This window comes from Podarcis melisellensis (genome assembly GCF_964234715.1).
Source record: "Podarcis melisellensis genome assembly, chromosome: 12".
Lineage (NCBI taxonomy): Eukaryota > Metazoa > Chordata > Lepidosauria > Squamata > Lacertidae > Podarcis > Podarcis melisellensis.
The window spans coordinates 60614009-60634439 of NC_138544.1; the positions used below are offsets into that span (position 1 = coordinate 60614009).

A 20431-nucleotide genomic window follows, 5' to 3' on the forward strand; every position below is an offset into this window, starting at 1 on the left:
CCTGCTGCTGCCGCCGCCGCTCAGGCGCGCACCCCCCGCTGCCACCCGGCGCGCTCCCCGCTGGCCCGGCGCCCGGGGCCGGGGCGCCCTGCGCGGCGCTGCCGGGGGGCTCTCTCCGGCGCAGCGCCCATCCCCGGGAGGCGAGGCGAGGGGGCGGCAGCGGGGGCGGCCCCTCCCCAGTCACCGCGGCGGGCCGGGGGTCCTGCGAGCGCAGCCTCGCCCTCCTGCCGGGGAAAGGGCGCAGCAGGCGGGCGGGCAGAGGCGCAGCGCGGGGGGCTCTGCGGTGGATGCGGCAGGCTCAGCTGCGCGCCTCATCGGCTCACTGCCTGCCGCCGCCGCCTCTGCCTCTTTCGCAGCCTGCGGCTCCTGCTGCTGCGGAACCGGCTCCGCCAAGGAGGCGGCTCCGCGCGCGCCCCGCTCCGGACCACGCCGCGCAGGGAAGGGTCCTCGGCCAGCCCCCTCCCCGCCCAGCCAGAGCGCCCTCCTCCCCCTCCGAGACGGGGGTCTGGCAGGGAGCAGGGGGACCCAAGGCGGCTCAGAAGAAGAGAGCCGTAGAGTTGGAGGGACCCCCAAAGGTCATCTAGGCCAACCCCCTGCAATGCAGGAATCGCAAGGCCAGAGCTCTCCAAATGGTGACTGCAACTGGGGGCAACTTCCCTTACATGGGCCTCTCCCTCAGATTCCCAAGACTGCCCCCCCCCCAGCAGGTGGCCCAGGAGGAAGCTGGTGCCAGAAGGGTGGGAAGAGGCACCAGCCACAGGGCAGGCCGTGCAAAGGGGGGGGGGGCGGTGAAAATCACTCTGTCCTCCCTCCCAGGAGTGTGGACTGAGTGCGAATTTTGCTTTCTCACTTCCGCAACCTTTGCAGAACCTAAGGACCACCTTGCTGTCTCAGCCCCCCATGGCCGGCCCAATCCCTCCTTGGATGGCCACTTAATGCCCCTCTTGCCCCACTGGAGGATAACGGGCCTTCAGAGGGACGGCACCCCTCATCCTGGAGGCAGCCATCATGCTAGCCGCCTGCTCCCCCAAAACTCTGCCCAACCTTTTAACTCTATCTAAACTGGTAGCCATTGTGCCATCCTGTGGCAGGGAATTCCACTGGTTAACTATGTGCACTGCAGTGCATATTTTAGGGGGCAGGGAATGTGGGATCAGAAAGGTTTCACAATAGCCTGAGGTGCAGAGAAGAGGATGAGGAAAGCAGTCTGGCCCTACTCCAAAAGCCCCACAGTGGAAGAGGGGCAGCCCTGGCATCATTGACTGGGCACCAGGCTTTGGGGCTCCCAGCATGGCCAGTGGGGTGATGGGGGCATTTGGAGGGTCTCTGGAGGCTCCCCACCCCGATCCAAGCCAGCACAATCAGAGGCAACACAATCAGGAGACCCGTCAATGTTTTTTTATTGGAAATTGTTAAGGCACAAGCTGCAGAGAAGTTTTTTCAGGAGTTCTGCGTCCCATTTGGCCCCCCTTGCCCCCCAGGACTCCTCTGGGCTCTGCTGGGGGTGGGGAAGGACTGCACCCGTTTGCGTCAGGCATCTTCAGAAATGGGGGTCCCCGGCCTCCTCCATCCCAGGCCCTCTGCTCCCCCTTCCCTCCTCCTTCTCTGCGTCCCCCAGGAATTAAGAGCCTGGGCTTTCGAAATGGATTTCTTCTTCTTCTTTTAAAAAAGGAAAGAAACGCCCATCGTGCAGCTACAAGCGAGGGAAACAAAAGTCAGGCTGGCGACTGGAAGACGAGTGAAGGAGAAGCCTCGTCCGCAGGTGCAGGCTTCCCAGGGGACCTGGTGCGGTGATGACGAGGGCGCTGAGGACATGGGCGGCTCCGAGGCAGAAAGTCCAGCCCTGCAGGGAGCCCTGCTGTGCCAAACCCTCAGAGACGCAGGAAGAGAAGGGAGGGGGCAGAAGAAAGTGCGCCATGCGTCGAGGGAGGGGCCGGGGGGTGGGAGGAGGCGGCCTTGCTGGCCTAGCCGGGTCCTTCTCCTTCTTCGTCCGAGACGTCCTCCGAGGGCAAGGTGCGCAGGTGGCTGGCACGGACGCTGCCGAGGGCGGGGCAGGCGGCCAGGAGGACGGCCACCCCCTCGGGGGTCACGCCAGAGCCGTCCAGGTTGAGCTGCACCAGGGGCACGTGGCGCAGGAAGCGGAGCCCTGCGGAGAGACAGGAAGGGGCAAAAGGCAGCTGGGCAGGAGCTGGGCAGGGACAGGGTCTTCCTGCAGCAAGGTCTGCCCCGTGTCCTGGCCTGTGCCCCTCAGGGAGGACTAAGGGCAGAGCGAGCCTTGGAATCACAGAATGGTAGACTTGGAAGGGACCCCTAGAGTCATCTAGTCCACCCCCCGGCAGTGTGGGTTCTGCTTCGTTGCAGGTTTTTCAGCAGAGCTGTCAGGGTCGCTGACATTGCCAGGGGTTGGGGTGGATGACCCTTGGAGGTCCCTTTCCAACTCTGATCATTCTGGTTCTATTTTCTGCACACACCCCCAGAGAAGGGGGGTTGTCCTCTGCTTCCCATCTCTGGCAGCTGACACCCCAGGCCAGCCCCCCGCCAAGCTGTTCTCGAGCGGCGTCCCCCAAAGTGGCAGTACCAACCCTGGTGGGTGGGCGGGGGGAGCCCTGGAGATGCCAACGGCTGCGAGGCTTCAGAGAGCCGGTATCTCCAGATCAAGCTCATCTCCTTTGCCAAATTAATTAACGGAACTAAAGGGCTTTAATCGGATTTTGAGTGAATGTGCAATCAGCCATTGCGGTTTCGAATGTTGCTGCATTTTGTCTCTCTTAGTGGGCCGTGGAAACTGCAGCTCTGGACGCCTCTTCTGGCCAGGTGGGGCTGGGGGCCAGAAAAGCCTCGGGGGGCCAGGACTCACCTCGGTCTGTCAGGCGGGTGCGGCTCAGGTTCACCTTGAGCAGCTGCTTACAGCGGGAGATGCCCAGGCGCGCCACTGTGTCTCCCACCGGCGTGCTGGCAAGACTCAGCACCTGGGGTGGGGGGGGGAGGAAGATGATAAAGTGGGGGGGCAGGGCCCCTGGGGCCCTCATGCCTGCCCTGCCCCAGGTCTCTCCCTCTCTGTGTCTCTGCAGCCGCCAAAAGAGAGGAGCTTGGAGGAGGGAAGGGGCCCTTGGCCAGCGCCTGCCACTCCCCCAGGGGCAGAGCCGGATGAGCCCCCCCCTTGGCGCTGCTCCCTTCCCGGCCGTACCTGCAGGTGGGGCAGAGTGACGATGCAGCGCGCCACCCCTGCGCTGGAGACGTTGAGGCGGTCCAAGCACAGCTCCTCCAGAAGCGGCAGCCCCTGGACGTGGCGCAGGCCCCGGTCCGTGGCCAGCGTGTTGCAGAGAGACAGGCGGCGCAGCCTGCAGGAACCGCAGAAGAGCCTCAGGTCGGGCCATCGGACCCCCCAGTCTAGTGGCCAAAGATGGCCTCTGGACCCCACAGCACTGAGGTCCAGCTCCGAGGGTCTTCTGGCGGTTCCCTCATTGCGAGAAGTGAGGATACAGGGAACCAGGCAGAGGGCCTTCTCGGTGGTGGCCCCCACCCTGCGGAACGCCCTCCCTCCAGATGTCAAGGAAATAAACATCTGAAGGCAGCCCTTTATCGGGAAGTTATTAATATCTGAAGGACTATTGTATTTTAATATTATGTTGGAAGCTGCCAAGAGTGGCTGGGGAAACCCAGCCAGATGGGCAGGGTTTGAATAATAAAGTATTATTAGGTATTCTTTTTCTTTTTGTCTTATTTAACTGATTGTAATACAATTAATAAAATAGATTCTTTTAAAAACCTAATTTAATTTAATTTGTATACTGTATACTGCGGCAGCTAGACTGGTGACTGGGAGCGGCCGCCGAGACCATATAACTCTGGTCTTGAAAGACCTACATTGGCTCCCAGTATGTTTCCGAGCACAATTCAAAGTGTTGGTGCTGACCTTTAAAGCCCTAAACGGCCTCGGCCCAGTATACCTGAAGGAGCGTTTCCACCCCCATCATTCTGCCCGGACGCTGAGGTCCAGCGCCGAGGGCCTTCTGGCGGTTCCCTCATTGCGAGAAGCAAAGCTACAGGGAACCAGGCAGAGGGCCTTCTCGGTGGTGGCACCTACCCTGTGGAACGCCCTTCCAGCAGATGTCAAAGCGATAAACAACTACCTGACATTCAGAAGACATCTTAAGGCAGCCCTGTTCAGGGAAGTTTTTAACGTGTGATTTTGCTGTATTTTTTGTTTTTATGGAAGCCGCCCAGAGTGGCTGGGGAGGCCCAGCCAGATGGGCGGGGTATAAATAATAAATTATTATTATTATTATTATTATTATTATTATTATTATTATTATTATTATTATTATTATTATTCTACCTCATAGATCTCAGGGCGGTTCACAACATAAATGTCTCTGCCGTTTCTCAATCAAATTATTCCCACAGTGGCTTGCAAAGAATCAGTAATAATGACGACACGGCGGAGCGTAACAGAGCATCACAAATGCAGCTTAAATCATATATTCCTCAGGGAAACCATTTCAAATATTATAATAATATCATTATTATTATTAATGGCTAATGCTAGCCTATCAAAGCATCACTTTTTAAGCTGCAAAAGGATACCCTCTGCTGAACTCCCAAATGTGAGGCAGGAAGGATAATCTCTAAGAAATCTCCCCAACCCAACATCTTGGACCGCTGCCCAGGGAGCAAGGCCTGCTATGAAGGGGGGAGTTGGGGGGCTGGAGTGCAGAGCCCAGCCTTGCTGGTGGGGGGCAGGATCCGTGCACCCATTCCTCACCTGCTCAGCTGGGGCAGGTGCTGCAGCCCCTCGTTGGTGATGTGGCTGTAGTCTGTCAGGTCCAGCTCCAGGAGCCCTGCCAGGCGGCAGAGGGCGGCCAGGCCGGCGTCAGTGACCGTGTGGCGGCTGGGCAAGGCCAGCTGAGAGAGGGCGGGCAGACCTGAAGAAAGAGCCCCAAGGGGTGGGTTGCCACATGGAAGTGCCTCCAAGCCAGCTGGAAACCGCAGCGCAGCTCCCCCCAACATCGGGGGACGTGGCAGCCACCTCTCCAACACTCCTGGACAAGGTGTCCAGGGAAGCCAAAACTGAGCAGGTGCCAGGGGCCGCTCCTGGCACGCTTTGTGGCATCTACAGCACAGGGCTATTTTCGGCAGGGCTGCTCGCCTGGAGGACACGGCGCTCGCCCCAGGCGAGTGCCCTAGAGGTGGGCTGCAGGGGAGCTTTGGCTCAGAGCCCACAGACTGGGACTGGGCTTGGAGAAGTAGCTTTCCAGGTCCCAATCCACGGTTACAACTCCTAAGGTGGCTTAACATGCTTTTTCAATCTTGCACAGTCAAACCTCAGTTCCGTTTCCAAACCTTTCGGCTGCCAAACACTGAAAACACGGAAGCAAACACTCCAGTTTTCGGAAGCTGAACGTCGGATGCGCCGCTTGAGTGCAGGAAGCTCTGGCAACCAGTCGGAAGCTGCGCCTTGGCTGTCAAACGTTTCGGAAGCCAAACAGGCTTCCAGAACGGATTACGTTGCAGAACCGAGGTTTGACTGCATCTTAAATTGTGGCAGCCTGGGACTTCAGGGTGAGCAAAACATTAACAGTAATAATTCCAATTATAAACCAATGCTAATAGTAAGCCACACGACCTGCTTCAGCTGCCAGCGAAGCTCTGTGCTCTCACTTCCTGTCCTGCATTTCATTCCGGGTTGGTCTAGATGACCGTTGGGGGTCCCTTCCAAGTCTAGGAGCCGGTGATTCTAATGCACCCTCGCTGCCCAGAGGAAGCTGTTGTGGGGGGAACTGTTGGCCAGGGGGCGTCTTCCGTGTGCCCACGGCAACACCACCCCCTGCCCCCCTGGTGCCAGAATCGCCTCTCCAGCCTCTGCTGGCAAACCTTCTCAGGCCGCACTTCCCCGGGTGGGACAGCACCCACGGGCAAAGAGACAAGGGGGCCCTTTCCCAAACGCCTGAGGGGCACAGCCCCCGCCCCGCACCTGAGACCAGCTCCAGGGCCGTGTTGCCGTCCACCGACTGGACCCCCGAGAGCGTCAGGGTGCAGAGTGCCGGGTGCGAGGAGAGCGCCCGCAGGGAGGCCTCGCTCACCGGGGTCCCGTCCAGATGCAGCGTCTGAAGAGCCTCCAGGCGCCGCAGGGCTGATACGTCCACCACCTGCGGAAGCAACACAGCGCGGCCGGTTGAATTATTAATATTTATTGAATTTATATGTATCCTATACCCGGGGGTCTCAGGACGGCTCACAGAATCAAATCAAGACATAAAACCACAAAATGCCGAATAAAAATAAAAGAACAACCCAATACCCTCCAAAAAACACATTTTAAAAGGGCAATATTTCACTGCGCTTAAACCCCGAGGAGCTTGAGGCGACTTCCAAGGTCTTCCCAAGAGCGTCACAGTTTCTGGGCCCGACGCTCTACACCACACTGGGGTGATTGGGAAAGCCCCCCCGCCCATCACACACGGGACCAAGAGACGACCACCCCCACCCACCCACCCCCAGGTGCCAGACGGCTGCACCCGTCCCAGGCTCCCCCCCCCCCAGGAGAAGGCCCTTTTCCAGGCTGCGGGGGCCACTTACGCCCGTCTGCTTGATGCTGAGGGTGCAGAGCTGGGGGGCGCACTGGGGCAGCAGGCCGAGGGTGCCCTCCGTGACGCCTGTCTGGTTGAGGCTCAGGTGGGTGAGGGAGGGGGGCGCCGAGAGCAGAAACTCGCCCAGGCCCCGATCCGTCACGTGCGTCTGGTCCAGCGCCAGGTGAGACAGCTGGGGGAGCCCTGCGGGGAGAGCGGGGGCCAGATCCATCACACACCCATTCATTTCTCCATCCTTCTTCCAAGGCATCCATGCCAATCTTTTTTCCGGGCACAGAAAACCCAGCGACACGGACCAGAGTAACATGGCAAGTCTTGCAACCCAGGAACAGATTGCTTTCAATGATTACCATAGGGACAAAATTAACGATATTTGGAACGTATTTATGAAAAACTCAGTGGCACATGAATTGATGTATACTTGAGGGAAACAATAAGCTTAACCGTTTACATATATACAGTATATTATAATTTATTTATGATTATGATTTATAATTTATAATTTATTTATGATGATACCGAATTATAGTTCTGTCACCTTAATTATATTTTATTGCCATGTTGTTACTTTCCTCTGCCTTTTTAAGGTATTCTTTTTATCTTTTCTTTTATTTAACTCACTGTAATATTCTTAATATTCTAAATAAAATACTTTTTTTAAAAAAAAGTCCTATTGATTAATTGATTGTATTAAATTTGTACACCGTCCTACACCCTGTAGTTCTCAGGGGGCTTCACAACATAGATTTCTCTGCTGTTTCTCATTCAAGTTATTCCCACAGCGGCTTGCAAAGAATCAGTAATAATAACGGCTTGCCAGAGCGTACTAGAGCGTCACAAATGCAGCTGAAATCAGATATTCATCAGTGAAACAATTACGTTCTATAAAACACTGCCTTAAAAGCGACAAGTGAAAATAAGCTAAGCGTCACAATTAAAGCCAAAATCTTATTCTGTGATCAGCAAATCAATAAAGCAGAATTGTAATTTTAGGCTGCGAAGCACCCTGAAATCTATGGGTCTAGGGGACAGTATACAATTTTAATAAATAAATGCAAACGCAAAATAAATGCCTAAGGGCGAGAGGCCCCTTTTTTCACGGGGAGAGCGAAAAGCAAGTCCTCCTTCTCGCAGCGCAGAATTGAACTGTGGAACTCCCTCCCACCAGAGGCTGGGATAGCCAGGAATTTGGGTGGCATTTGAAGAGGATGAGATAAATTCATGGAGATGAAGGCTAGCTCAGATTATTATATATGTACAGGTAAGGAGGGATGAAACTGGATTGAAGGCATGGAATATAACATCAAATGGAACGGTGTGTGTTAAAAAGAAAAGGAAAAAGGGAGAGGAGCTCTATTTTGCAAAAGGTTTACGATGGAAACTTCCCATCCTTTATTATCTATGGAGCTGGAATTTAATTTAATTGGGAGTATAACTGCTCGTTTATCTTCAGTCGGACGATGAAAGGAGCCTGCAAACCTGCCAAGGAACTGATAAGGTTCATTACTGAGTCATCTGCAGTTTGACGGACTGCTTTCCTTCCCAGGCAGAGAGGGAAAATAACCTCTACAAGGCTATTTATTGGGACAGAGTGATTTTTGAGGTTGCTGTTGAAAGTTGCAAAACAATGGAGCCCAGGACAGAGCGATGGAGAACTTCTGAAGCTCTGCCCAAAGCATGATGGAGAACAGCAACAAGTGGGAAAATACAGACGTAACATTTTACAAGGACAGGAAGAAATATCACAGAAAGAATAACTGCCACACACAGGAAGAATAAGAATATAGTCTGTATGCCTCACTTGTAAGTTTATACATCATTTAACGTGTCAATACAAAGGGAAGTTGTTAATATTGCAAGGATTGTTATCTAGACTGGAGTGTAATTGAAATTACTATGATTTTGGAACGCAGAAATAAAGTCAATCACCAAACCATTGATTCTAGCACATGGGGGCGGGGCACCTAAATGATATAACTTGGTACCTGAATGATTGGTATTAGTAATTGCATTGTAATTTGGCATTGTTATAATGAGGTTATTATTGGACTGTAATTGAAAACTAATACAGAATATTATTTCTTTAACAGAACATAAATTCCTGGAGAAGCCCAGGGCTCTCCTCCGCAGTCAGAGGCCGCAATGCTTCTGGATCCTCATTGCTGGGGGCTGGGGGGGGGGAGGAGGCTGGACTAGGTGGGCCATGGGGCCTGATCCTGCAGGCTCTCATGGGCCTGATCCTGCAGGCGGAGAGGAAGTAGCCAAAAGAGCAGGACGGGGGGGGGGGTGTCCCCGTGACGTACCCTTCAGAAACTGCAGGCAGTTGTCGGTGAGCTTCACGCAGGCCGAGAGGTTGAGGTGCTGCAGGCGGGGCAGGTGCTGGACCACAGAGACGCCCTGGTCTGGGGGGGGAAGAGAGAAATGGGGGAAGAGGGTCAGCTCAGGAGGATGAGAGCACAGAACCCACCCGCCTCCCACAGCTAAGCTCTCAGGTCCCGTGGAGCAGCTATGATCCTGCACTGTGGGGGGCTGGGATGGATGATCTCTGGGGACCCCTTCCAGCTCCACAATTCTATGCTTCATTAGCTGAGATCCTGCCTTGCAGGGGCTGGGCTGGATGACCTCTGGGGGTCTCTTCCAGCTCTACCATTCTATGCGTCTTTAGCTGAGTTCCTGCATTGTGTGTGGGGGGTTGGGCTTGATGACCCCTGGGGGCCCCTTCCGCCCGCCCCGCCCTCGCCCCACTCACCGGTGATGACGGAGCAGGCGAGGAGGCTGAGGTGGCGGAGGCTGGGAAAGGCCCGCAGCTGGCCCAGGAGCTGGTTGGTGGCGTAGGGGTAGCAGTCGAGGCGCAGCTTCTGGAGGGGGCAGCCGAAGAAGAGCTTGAGGCTGCGGGGGCTGAGCAGGCCCTGCTGCACCAGGTGCCCCAGGAGGTGCTCCGCCAGCACCGGCGTCACCGAAGCCAGGCTGCTGCAGTACTGCTTGCTGGGTGCTGCAGGGGGGGGGGGGACAAAGCCGATGGAAACATTGCAGTCCTGAGTTCGGATCCCACAGAAGGTGCCCAGTGGCAGAGAGTTCCACAGGACTGGGCGGATGATACTAACAGCTTGGTTTCTCGTTGTTGTCCAATGGGCCCCAGAGAAGGACCAACAATCTCTGTGACGCAGCTGCCATATTCTAAGGGTTCAGGGGGTCCCCGAGGTGCCCCAGACCCAAGTTCTTTAGGGTTTTGTAAACCGTTATGAGGACTCTGGGAGGAGATGGGAAGCCAGGGAAGATGCTTCAAGCAGATGAAGTTTCCCAGAACTTTTCCTCCTCCTCTTCCTCATCCCTTGCCTTTGAAGACAAAGGCATGTGCCCTGCTCTCCCCAGAGAGGCTTGCCATGCGCCTTCCTCTTCTCCCAGACTTCTGGCCATTAAATCTTCTCTGGCCATTAAATCTTGTCTTGCAGGGGCTTAGCTGGGCAATATCAGGCTCTGCATTACGTTGTGCAAATCATGCTCTGAATGTTGCACATGGTCCTGGGACCTTTGGGTTAAGTGAGATATACGGTATACCGTATTTTTCGCTCCTTAAGACACACGTTTTTCCTCCTAAAAAGAAAGGGGAAATGTCTGTGTGTCTTATGGAGCGAATGTGTGGTCTCTGGAGCCGAATTGCCCAGGGGAGAAAAGCAGATCGTGCTTTTTTTTTTAGAAAGAGAGAAGGGGGTGTTGGGAGGGAGATAAGGGACTCTAGAGATAAAGGAGGCTGCCTGGGAGGGGGGAGGTAAAAGCACATGGATCCTCAGGATCTTTGCATTGGGTCACCCCAAATTCAACATCAGATCACATTGCATGTCCATGGCTATAAAATTGCACCAAAAAATCACGCATTCACTGTTTTGTGGGGTCGCAATGGCGCAAAAACGTGGTTACAAAGCACGGATCCACATGGATCCTCAGGATTTTTGCATTGGGCTACCCCAAACTCACCGTCAAATCACATATCATGTCTGTGGCCACAGCATGAACCACAAAAATCATACAGCCACTGTTTCGTTCAGAATATTTTTTTCCCTCCTCTAAAAACTAGATATGTCTTATGGAGCGAAAAATACGGAAAGTCGAAATGATATTAAGCAGCAGCAGGAGGAAGGAGGAAGCTGCAGTGAGAAGCCTCTACCTCTGAGGAGGGCTGTGGCCCCTCGCAGGGACAGCTGGAAGAGCGGGGGCACTGCGGGGGCCGCGCGGCCTGGGGGGGACGTGGCGGCCAGAGAGGCCTTCTCCTTGCCTTCGGGGCCCTGCGCATTCACCCGCTGCAGGCGCAACTCGGCTGCCTGGGCCACAGCCAGGGGGAGGGCGGGCGCTTCAGCTCGGCTCCCGTCGGCCGTCCTGGGGGCAGAAAGAGACAGGCCATGATGAAGACCCCCAGGCGCCCCCATTCGCTTTGCTCCCCGCCCCCCTTCCACGTTCCCAGCTGGCCTTCCCCCGCCCCCCTACAAAACAAGCGCCCCCACATAGCCCAGGCTGGGCAAGGCCCCTACCTCAGAAGGTTGCCCTCCACCGGCCACTGGTGCCGAGACCCCGGGAGGCCCTGAGCGCGTTCCCCAAAGGACAAGGAGCCTTCAAACAGAAAGAAGACCCCCCCAACTTAGGATCAAGGTTCTTTCCTTGCCCCCACCCCACCCCCCTTCTGGCCTTCGCCCTGCCCTTCTTTCTGCTCTCCAGAAGTGCCTCCCGACCCTCAGCGAAGGATCTCCCTCCTCAAGAGTAGACCCACTTTCCCCACAAATCGGGGGACCCCCCCTCATCTTGGCTTCCTCACCCCCACCCCACCCTGTTCCCCACCAGCTAGGTTTTTCGTTTGCGGTGCTGATACTCAAGGAAGTGTCTAGGACCCCCCCCAATTCACATTCTCCCCATTGTAATGACGTTAATTGGGGCCAGGAGGGGAGGGTGCGCTGCTGCCTCTCCTTCCATGGAGGTTTCCAAGCAGAGACTCCACCATGAGATTCCTGCCTTGCAGCGGGTTGGGCTGGATGACCTTCAGGGGTCCCTCCCAATTCTACAGTGACTCAGGCAGGCCAGATCTTGGAGCCTCCTGCCCCCTTCCTGCCCCTGGTGCTGACCTGGCAGAGGCGGCCCCCGGCCCCCGGCAGCCTCTCCTTCCCTCAGGGCCGCCGAGGACTCCTGCTCCATGGGCTCCTCCACGTCCATCCTGTGGCCCCTCCCTGCAGGGGGACAGAGAGAGCATTTTGTTTCGCCTTCCTCTGGCCTTTTCTACTTGAGGGGGCACAGCCAGTTGCCACAACGACACCCTGAAGAGAGCCTCTGCTGCCAGCCAGTGCAGCCAGCATTGAGCCTGACTTACTCATCTTCTGACATGTCCCCTGACCTGGACTAGAACAAGGTTCATTCCTAGGAGAAGAGGGGCTGGGGCTGAGCGACGGAGCCCCTGCTTGGCAGGTGCAGCCCCCCAGGGCATCCCCAGGGAAGGCTGGGGGAGAGGGGCTCCCTGGCCGACACCCAGGCGAGCTCCGTGGGCAGATGCAGAGCAGAGCAGCTTGGAGGCATACAGGGAGAGTGGCACCCGCCCTGTGGAACGCCCTCAAATCAGATGTCAAAGAGATCAACAACTACCTGACATTTAGAAGACATCTGAAGGCAGCCCTCTTCAGGGAACTTTTTAAATGTGTGATACTTTTATGTATTTTTAATCTTTGTTGGAAGCCACCCAGAGTGGCTGGGGAGACTCAGCCAGATGGGCGGGGTACAAATAATAAATTATTATTATTATTATTATTATTATTATTATTATTATTACTATTACTACTACTACTACAGCAAAAGGCCCCTTCCTGAATACTTACCCCAGCGGTGGGGCTCAGGGAAGGCCAGCTCCCCGTGGCCGTGCAGCCCCGCAAAGTCCCCCGGAGTCACCCTCTGCGCCGGAGAGCGGAGGACCGAAGGCAGGTGGGCGCCCTGAGCAAAGAGGCCTCTCCCCTCTGGGGTGGGGAGACCAGGCCCTGCCATCCCCTCCTCCTCTTCTTCATCCTCCTCCTCCTCCTCTTCTTCTTCCTGCTCCTCCTCCTCCTCGTGTGGGGTCTGCAGTGGGGACTCAGGCCCTGCCACCCCCTCGGAGGCCGGGGCCGGGGGTGCCGGGGGCCCCACCACGCAGAGGGTGGCGCTGGGGGCCAGGCCCAGGTCCCCCAGGGAGCGGGGCAGGTCGGCCGGCCCAAAGTGGCGCTTGGGGAAGCCCTGCAGGAGGGAGAAGGTGGGCGGCAGCTGCGGGTGAAGCTCCAGGAGGCGCAGGCGGACGGCCTCCAGGGGGGAGGCGGATGGGAAGCTCTGGCGCACGGAGTCCCCTGAGGGGAGGCGGATCTGTGGGGAGAAGAGGGGCAGCCATGGGCTGGGTCTCCCACTGTGGGGCATTGCTTGAAGGCATCCCCTAAGGGGCATCTGGCTGGCCTGGGATCCGGCCTGGCTCTTACACTCCTCAGGCCACAATGAGCTCCCCCTCCCCAGCCAAGAATCTCAGAACTGTGGAGTTGGAAGGGACCCTAAAGGTCATCTAGCCCAACCCCGGCAAACAGGCAGACTCCCTCTGTTGGGATGCAAATATCCAGAGTGTGGGGGTCAGGTGGGATTGCGTTGAGGAATTATGAAACATGGAGCAAGCCACTGTGTCCGTGATGAAAGCATGGCGTTGACTGGCCTCTCCATCTCTGCCATTTGCTTTCTCTACACCTGACAGGCACATAGAAGCATTCTAAACACAGGCCAGTTGCTTCATCAGGCATCCTCAGTACATAAAGATAGTAGGTTACTTTGATGTAGTTTAATCTTTTGTTGTTGTTTAGTCGTTTAGTGGTGTCCGCCTCTTCGTGACCCCCTGGACCAGAGCACGCCAGGCACTTCTGTCTTCCACTGCCTCCCGCAGTTTGGTCAGACTCATGCTGGTCGCTTCGAGAACACTGTCCCACCATCTCGTCCTCTGTCGCCCCCTTCTCCTTGCGCCCTCCATCTTTCCCAGCATCAGGGTCTTTTCCAGGGAGTCTTCTCTTCTCATGAGGTGGCCAAAGTATTGGAGCCTCAGCTTCAGGATCTGTCCTTCCAGTGAGCACCTCCTACCCTTTAATGAGGCTTTATTTTCCCCACGCTTGAGGCTTTGTGTTATTGCTTATTAAATTTGTATGCCACACTTAATCTGAAGATCACAGGGCAGTTCATAACATAAAAATATGAAACAAGAACACAAAATCATAAGAAAAGCAGACAGCAAAAGTTGCAAGGCTTTTAGCTGGGGCAATTAGAGTAAGATCCACTATTTGACTTCTCTTCTCATGAGGTGGCCAAAGTCTTGGGAGTCTCAGCTTCAGGATCTGTCCTTCCAGTGATCACTCAGGGCTGATCTCCTTCAGAATGGAGAGGTTGGATCTTCTTGCAGTCCATGGGACCCTCAAGACTCTCCTCCAGCACCAGAATTCAAAAGCATCCATTCTTTGGCGATCAGCCTTCTTTGTGGTCCAGCTCTCACTTCCATACATCACAACTGGGAAAACCATGTCTTGAACTATACGGACCTTTGTTTAATCTTTAGATAGATCTTAAGGGCCAGGAAGAGAGTTCACAAGGAGATGGGAAATCCTGCCATCCTGTCTCTCCTGTTTATGACCTCTGGGGTTTTGCTGAATGCATTCCTCCTTTTATTCCTATTTTATTTACTCTGGACTACTACGCATGCCCAAGTAGGAAATAGTTTCTTTGTAGTTAAAAGAATTTCTCCTGATCCAACTTTGTCCCACGAGGGGTTTTTTTAAATGCTCAGAGGAAATCTGATTGGTTCTTACGAACACTGTGTAAAAAGTTCTTTTGTGAATAAAACGACCTGGGCCGAGGCGGGGAGAGGAATTATTATTATACACACCCCTTGCTGGTCTTGCTGGTCAAGTCTCGCATGTCTTCTATTAATCAGAGTCCAATCCTTCCTAGTTTAAGAAACGCTACAACCCTCCCTCCCTGAATCGAGCCCCCCACCCAAGACTTGCAATTCCCTCCTGGCTCCAGTGGGGGGGGCTGCCCCCTGCGGCTGCTGCTCTTCCTCTCACCCTAAGCAGGCACTGCCCGTCGCTGGGGGGCTGCGCTCTCTTCTCCGAAGGGGGGGCCTCCTGCGCCAGCTGGGCCTTGCCCTGGATGCGACGCCGGTCGTCTGCGATTCTCTGCAGGGCCAACTCGTGCTCCTGGGAGGGAGGAAGGGAGCCGTGAGGAGGGAAGGCGGGGCAGGTTCCGCCCCAGAAACAGCCGCAATGAGGACCCTCCACCTTCGGACGCCCCCCCCCCCCCGGAAAGCTGTCTCACCCGCCGCTTGGTCCTCCTCTCTGCCCTCAGCTCCTCCGCCAGCTGCTCCCGCTGCTGCTCAGCAAAAGCCTGGCTGCCCACTCTCCCGGGGGGGTCCTTGGCGGCCACCTCTGCCCTGGCGCCTGGGGGGAGAGGAAAGAGCATGCTGGGAAGCCCACCCCAAAGGAGACAGTGCAACAAGCCCACCCAGGCTGTCTCCCTGGGCCTCCCCTTCAGCGGTGGGGGGGAGAGGCTGCGGACAGGGAGCCTTTTCTTTACCTGAGGTTGGGCAGCCCAGGCTGGCTGCCACTGGCCCCGACGAGGCCTCCTGGACCCTCCTGGGGGGGTTGAAGGCGTCCATCGCCCTGCAGTCCTTCAGCGCTCTGGGAGGCTTGCTCTGGGGGGGCGGCGGCTCTTCTGTCCTCTCCTGCAGCAACCTGGGGAAAGAGAGGAGGAGACGACGAGGCCGTCAAGCAGGAGAAGCCCCAGCGCCTGCGCTGCCAGGGAGTTCAGGGCTGGTCAGAGGAGAGGGGAGAGCACCTCCGGGAGCGCAGCCGGCAGAACTGTCTCCCCCCAGGGCAGGGGAGGGGGCTTGAGGGGGCCCTCGGGGTCATCTAGCCACTCACCAGTTGGCAGCCTCTGGGGCGCTGAGGCAGCCGGCGCGGAGGGCATCGCGCACCTGCCGCTCAGTGAAGCCCATCTCATAAAGGGTCAGGAGCAGGTCCCCCAAAGTCTGTGGGGCAGAGAGAGGTCAGAGGATGAAAAACTTCTGGGAAATGATATATAATGAGACGGACAAAGATGATGAAATATACATTTATTAAGAAACCAGAAGCATTTTTACTTGGCATTGTAGGAGATGATATAAACAGAAAGGATTGTAAGTTGTTTTTATATGCAATGAAGGCAGCAAGAATATTATTGGCACAAAAATGGAAGCAAGAAGAACTACTGACGAAAGAAGAATGGAGGATGAAATTGATGGACTATGCAGAATTAGATAAACTAACAGGAAGGATTCGAAACCTGTGGGACCAGAGATTCTCAGAAAACTGGAGTAAATTTACAGACTATTTGAAAAGTAACTGTGATGAACAGATTACGCTAGTAGGTTTGCAAGAAGTTTTGTAAGGTGAACTATTTGAAATAATGTGAAAAAGACAAGAGAAGAATTATTAGTTAAGGATATTAAAGGTAATATGAAATTAAGAAATGCATAATATGTGATAAATAATGGAAAACCATCAGAGGCATTGATGGAAGTCCAAAAATATTGTATAGGATGAGAAGTTATGTTGTATGAATGTTGGAATTAATATGTTAAAAAGTTAAAAAAAATGTATTTAAAAAGAGAGAGAGAGGGAGAGGGAGAGGTGTCAGAGGAACACGGGGGAAAGAAGACTTTCTCTCTAGCTCAGCCTCCTCTTCTCTTGGGGGCCGGCCAGCAGGATCCTCCCCTCCTGAGGTTCAATTTTGACAGAAATGATAAATGTTGCTTAGAAGACTATTGCCTGCTGTCCAAAATTGAGATTACAGAGTAACTCGACTCAAACAGCCCCAAGTCTTACACTGGATGCCTGGTTCCACTCACTCTGGAAGAGAGCTTTCTATCATGGAAAAACACACACGTAATTTGAGATTTGACAAGGCCTGGAACCTTCTGACACTTTTTATACAATTTGGGACTCTTTCAGGACATAGACGACGGAACTGTCATCTTCAGAGCCAGTGTGGTGTAGTGGTTAAGAGCAGTAGTCTCATAATCTGGGGAACCAACCGGGTTTGCGTCTCCGCTCCTCCACCTGCAGCTGCTGGGTGACCTTGGGCCAGTCACACTTCTCTGAAGTCTCTCAGTCCCACTCACCTCACAGAGTGTTTGTTGTGGGGGAGGAAGGGAAAGGAGAATGTGAGCCGCTTTGAGACTCCTTAAAGGGAGTGAAAGGCGGGTTATCAAATCCAAACTCTTCTTCTTCTTCAAACTGGAACTTTATTTGTTGATCTGATACAGTCAACACTTTGTACTTGCAATATTGTTATTTTAAGTTACGTGCAACTTTGTTATCTCTGTTTTATATACATTATAAAACAAAATGATAAAAATATAGGAAGAGCCAAATGCCCTTGGACCCCTAAAAGCCTAAATTTAGTGGAGTCCCATAAATCCATGCCCAGTGACCCCCCACCCTGTAAAAAAGCAATATTCAGAGTAGCTGTTTGCACAACCCACAAAGGAAGATAAAATTGATAAAATGATGGATACAGAAAAGTGTTTTTTCTTCCCTCCCCTCTCTCTTTGTGGGCATCCCACAAAATTGAGAGCTGGATGATTCAGGGCAGAGAAAAGAAAGGGCTTCTTCTTCTTCTTCTTCATGCAGTGCCGAGTTAAATGGTGGAACTCCCACCCACAGGAAGCAGGGGTGGTGGCCATGGGGGGGGGCTTTAAAAGAGGAGGAGACCCCACTGCCCCAGCTTCTTCTGGGGAGGAAAAAATGAAACACAGAGCAGAGTTCCCCAAAACAGACCAGAAGCAACTAATGTTTCTTCCATCCAGCAGAGCTTTACTGCTACTGAAGGCAAATGAGCATCATGGTCACAAAACCAATACATTCAAGACTGGCCCTGTCCATCAGAAGTCCAGTTGCAGCAGACTTCACGTAAACTAACTTACGAAAACTTATAAACCTATAATAAGACTAAACCTCAACACTAAGCACACGATGTACAGAAGATCAGAACAAAGAAAGAGAAAGAGAAAGAGGGAGGGAGAGCCCAGGCTCCCCCTGGCCTGACAATAATAGCAGATAAGAGAAGCAGTTCCAGGCAGAAGGAAGAACCCCGAACATGAGGCGCCTTCTGCCTGCTGCTTTCAAACAGAGAAGCTTCCAGCACCCTCTGGAATTACAATATTTTTCTGTGTATAATAAACAAACAAACAAACAAACAAACAAATAAATAAATAATAATTTATTATTTATTCCCCAGCCACTCTGGGTGGCTTCCAACAAAATATTAAAATACAGTACAGTACAGTAAGTTCTTAACCCGAGGTACCACTGTAATGCATCAAACATTCAAAGCTTCCCTAAGCTGCCCCTATGTATAAGACGCCTGCTACTTTTGGGGACCCCGAATTTAGAAAACGGGCATATGCACTATCTGTGTATAAGATGCCCCAAGACTTTTGAACTTTTTAAAAAGTAAAATAACCTAGTCACATACATGGAAAAGTACAGTAAGTAGAATAGGAAAGATCTCTACACATCAGATCAACCCTTTCTGCACCAAGAAATACAAACTGAGAGAGCCATCCGGGGGGAGGGCGAGGGGGGTCCCGAGGGCCCCACTTTGCGCTCCCCAATTTGGGAATCGGATCCTGCCCCCTGCTCTCCAGGAGCACCTGGGGGGCGGATCTGGATTCCTTGGGGCAGGAGAGACCTCACAGGCGGCCTGGCACATGTCCACAGGGCAGGGCCAGATTGAGATGTGATGCGGCCCTCAGCTCCTGAAGGGAATGGGGCCCTATGTCCAGCTGTCCTTTGTCCACAACAAATGGGTCCAGTTTTTTTGTGTTGAATAGATGCTATATCAGGGGTCAGCAACCTTTTTCAGCAGGGGGCCGGTCCACTGTCCCTCAGACCTTGTGGAGGGCCAGACTATATTTTTTTGGGGGGGGAATGAACAAGTTCCTATGCCCCACAAATAACCCAGAGATGCATTTTAAAGAAAAGCACACATTCTGCTCATGTAAAAACACGCTGATTCCCAGACCATCCGGAGGCCGGATTTAGAAGGCGATTGGGCCGGATCCGGCCCCCGGAGCTTAGTTTGCCTACCCATGTGCTATATGGTAACTTATGGATCTAAAGCCATTTGCACATAACAAAATGTGTCTTTTATCAAAGTAATTGTTGAATTGAAACACAATGAAGAAGTATATTAATACTGAATTTTTTTGGGGGGCCCCAAGAGAGCGGGGCCCTAAGCTATAGCTTGTTTTGCTTATACTAAATCCGGCCCTGCCACAGTTAGGGACGGTGCGCCCCCACCAGGGGTGCAAGCGAGTGGGGCGCATGCAAAATCAGCTTAAAAATGTCCATAAATAGGTCTATAAATATATAAATATTGATTACTGCCTCATGAGAAGAGGTTTTAATCAGAGGGTGACCTGCATGGGGTGGGGGTGGGAAGAGAGGCGGAAAGAAGAGCTCACTTGTCTTGGCTTGGGGGGGGGGCGCAATCTGGACAGTTCTGCCAGGGGCATCGTCATCATCATCATCATCATCACCATCATCATATATTTCTACCCGGCCCATCTACCTGGCTAGGCTCAGCTGGTCTGCCAGAGGAAGGGGAACCTCGCAGGCAGGGGGGGGGCCCAGCAATGCCCCCCATGGAGTCTCCTGGGGGGTCCTTCTTCCCCCTCCCAGGGCTGCCTTCCCCCCTGCCCCACCCCCTCCCCACCCCAGGGGCATAGTAATAATAATAATAATAATAGTCAATTTCCACCCCTCCCATCTACCCGGCTCCGGCTCGTCCAGCCAGAGGCAGGGGGGCTTGACCCCCCCCAGCAATGCCACCCCAAGCCGCCCCGTGGAGTCTCCTGGGGGGGTCCTTCTCCTCCCCTCCGCCCTTGGGGGCCCCAAATGGAGACGCCACTCCCTGGCGGGTCCCGGGGGGCTCCGAGGAGGGCAAAGGCGCCCCGACCCTTGGGGGCTCCCCCTCCCCACCCCAGGCGCACAGTCATAACAATAATGATAATTTTCTACCCCGCCCATCTACCCGGCTCAGCTGGTCTGCCAGAGGAAGGGGAACCTCGCAGGCAGGGGGGCCCCAGCAATGCCCCCCATGGAGTCTCCTGGGGGGTCCTTCTTCCCCCCCCCCAGGGCTGCTTTCCCTCCTGCCCCTCCCACTGGGGTCCCCCCTCCCCACTCCATGGGCATAGTAATAATAATAATAATAATGCTCAATGCCACCCCAGCAATGCCACCCCGAGCCCCCCAGTAGAGTCTCCGGGGGGGTCCTTCTTCCCGACCCCCCGGGCTGCTTTCCCTCCTGCCCCCCCGTCTCCCGGAGACGCCACTCCCTGGCGGGTCCCGGGGGGCTCCGAGGAGGGCAAAGGCGCCCCGACCCTTGGGGGCCCCCTCCCCACCCCAGGCGCACAGTCATAACAACAAGGATAATTTTCTACCCCGCCCATCTCCCCGGCTCGGCAGGGGACCCTCGCCGACCCCCCCCCCCAGGCGGGTCTCCCCCTCCCTCCCCCCCTCCTCACCGGGGGCTCCATCTCTCCGGGGGGTCCCGAGGGAGGCGCCCCTCCCCCTCCCGTCGCCCAGGCGGAAGCGGAGGCGGCTCTGGCGGCGGAGAAGCGAAGCCTGGCGATTGGCCGAGGCGCGGGAGGTCAAAGGGCGCCAGGCCCCGCCCTCTCCTCCCCGGCCCCGCCCCCGGGGCTGGAGCAAGCAAAGAGGGGACCCCCCGACGGGCGCGCGACACTTCCGGCTCCCCCGCGCCAGGGGGCGGACCCC

General features: G+C 54.8%; 1 protein-coding gene and 1 long non-coding RNA gene across 2 annotated transcripts; one reads left to right on the forward strand and one right to left on the reverse strand.

The window, feature by feature from the left end:
* Window positions 1-1382: 1382 nt before the first annotated feature.
* On the reverse strand, window positions 1383-20288 carry LOC309381108 (uncharacterized protein). The gene is made up of 17 exons (XM_081931603.1): window positions 20182-20288; window positions 15536-15642; window positions 15189-15346; window positions 14931-15052; window positions 14681-14812; window positions 12443-12953; window positions 11702-11803; window positions 11117-11195; window positions 10756-10964; window positions 9340-9582; window positions 8894-8992; window positions 6580-6773; window positions 5975-6149; window positions 4766-4925; window positions 3188-3341; window positions 2858-2969; window positions 1383-2146 (listed from the first exon to the last, which is right to left on the reverse strand). The coding sequence occupies exons 1-17, from the start codon at window positions 20191-20193 to the stop codon at window positions 1965-1967; spliced, it is 2751 nt and encodes a 916-aa protein (XP_081787729.1). The 5' UTR covers window positions 20194-20288; the 3' UTR covers window positions 1383-1964.
* On the forward strand, window positions 13296-14467 carry LOC309353484. The gene is made up of 2 exons (XR_014161899.1): window positions 13296-13420; window positions 14173-14467. It is a non-coding gene; the product is annotated as an uncharacterized lncRNA (long non-coding RNA).
* Window positions 20289-20431: the final 143 nt, after the last annotated feature.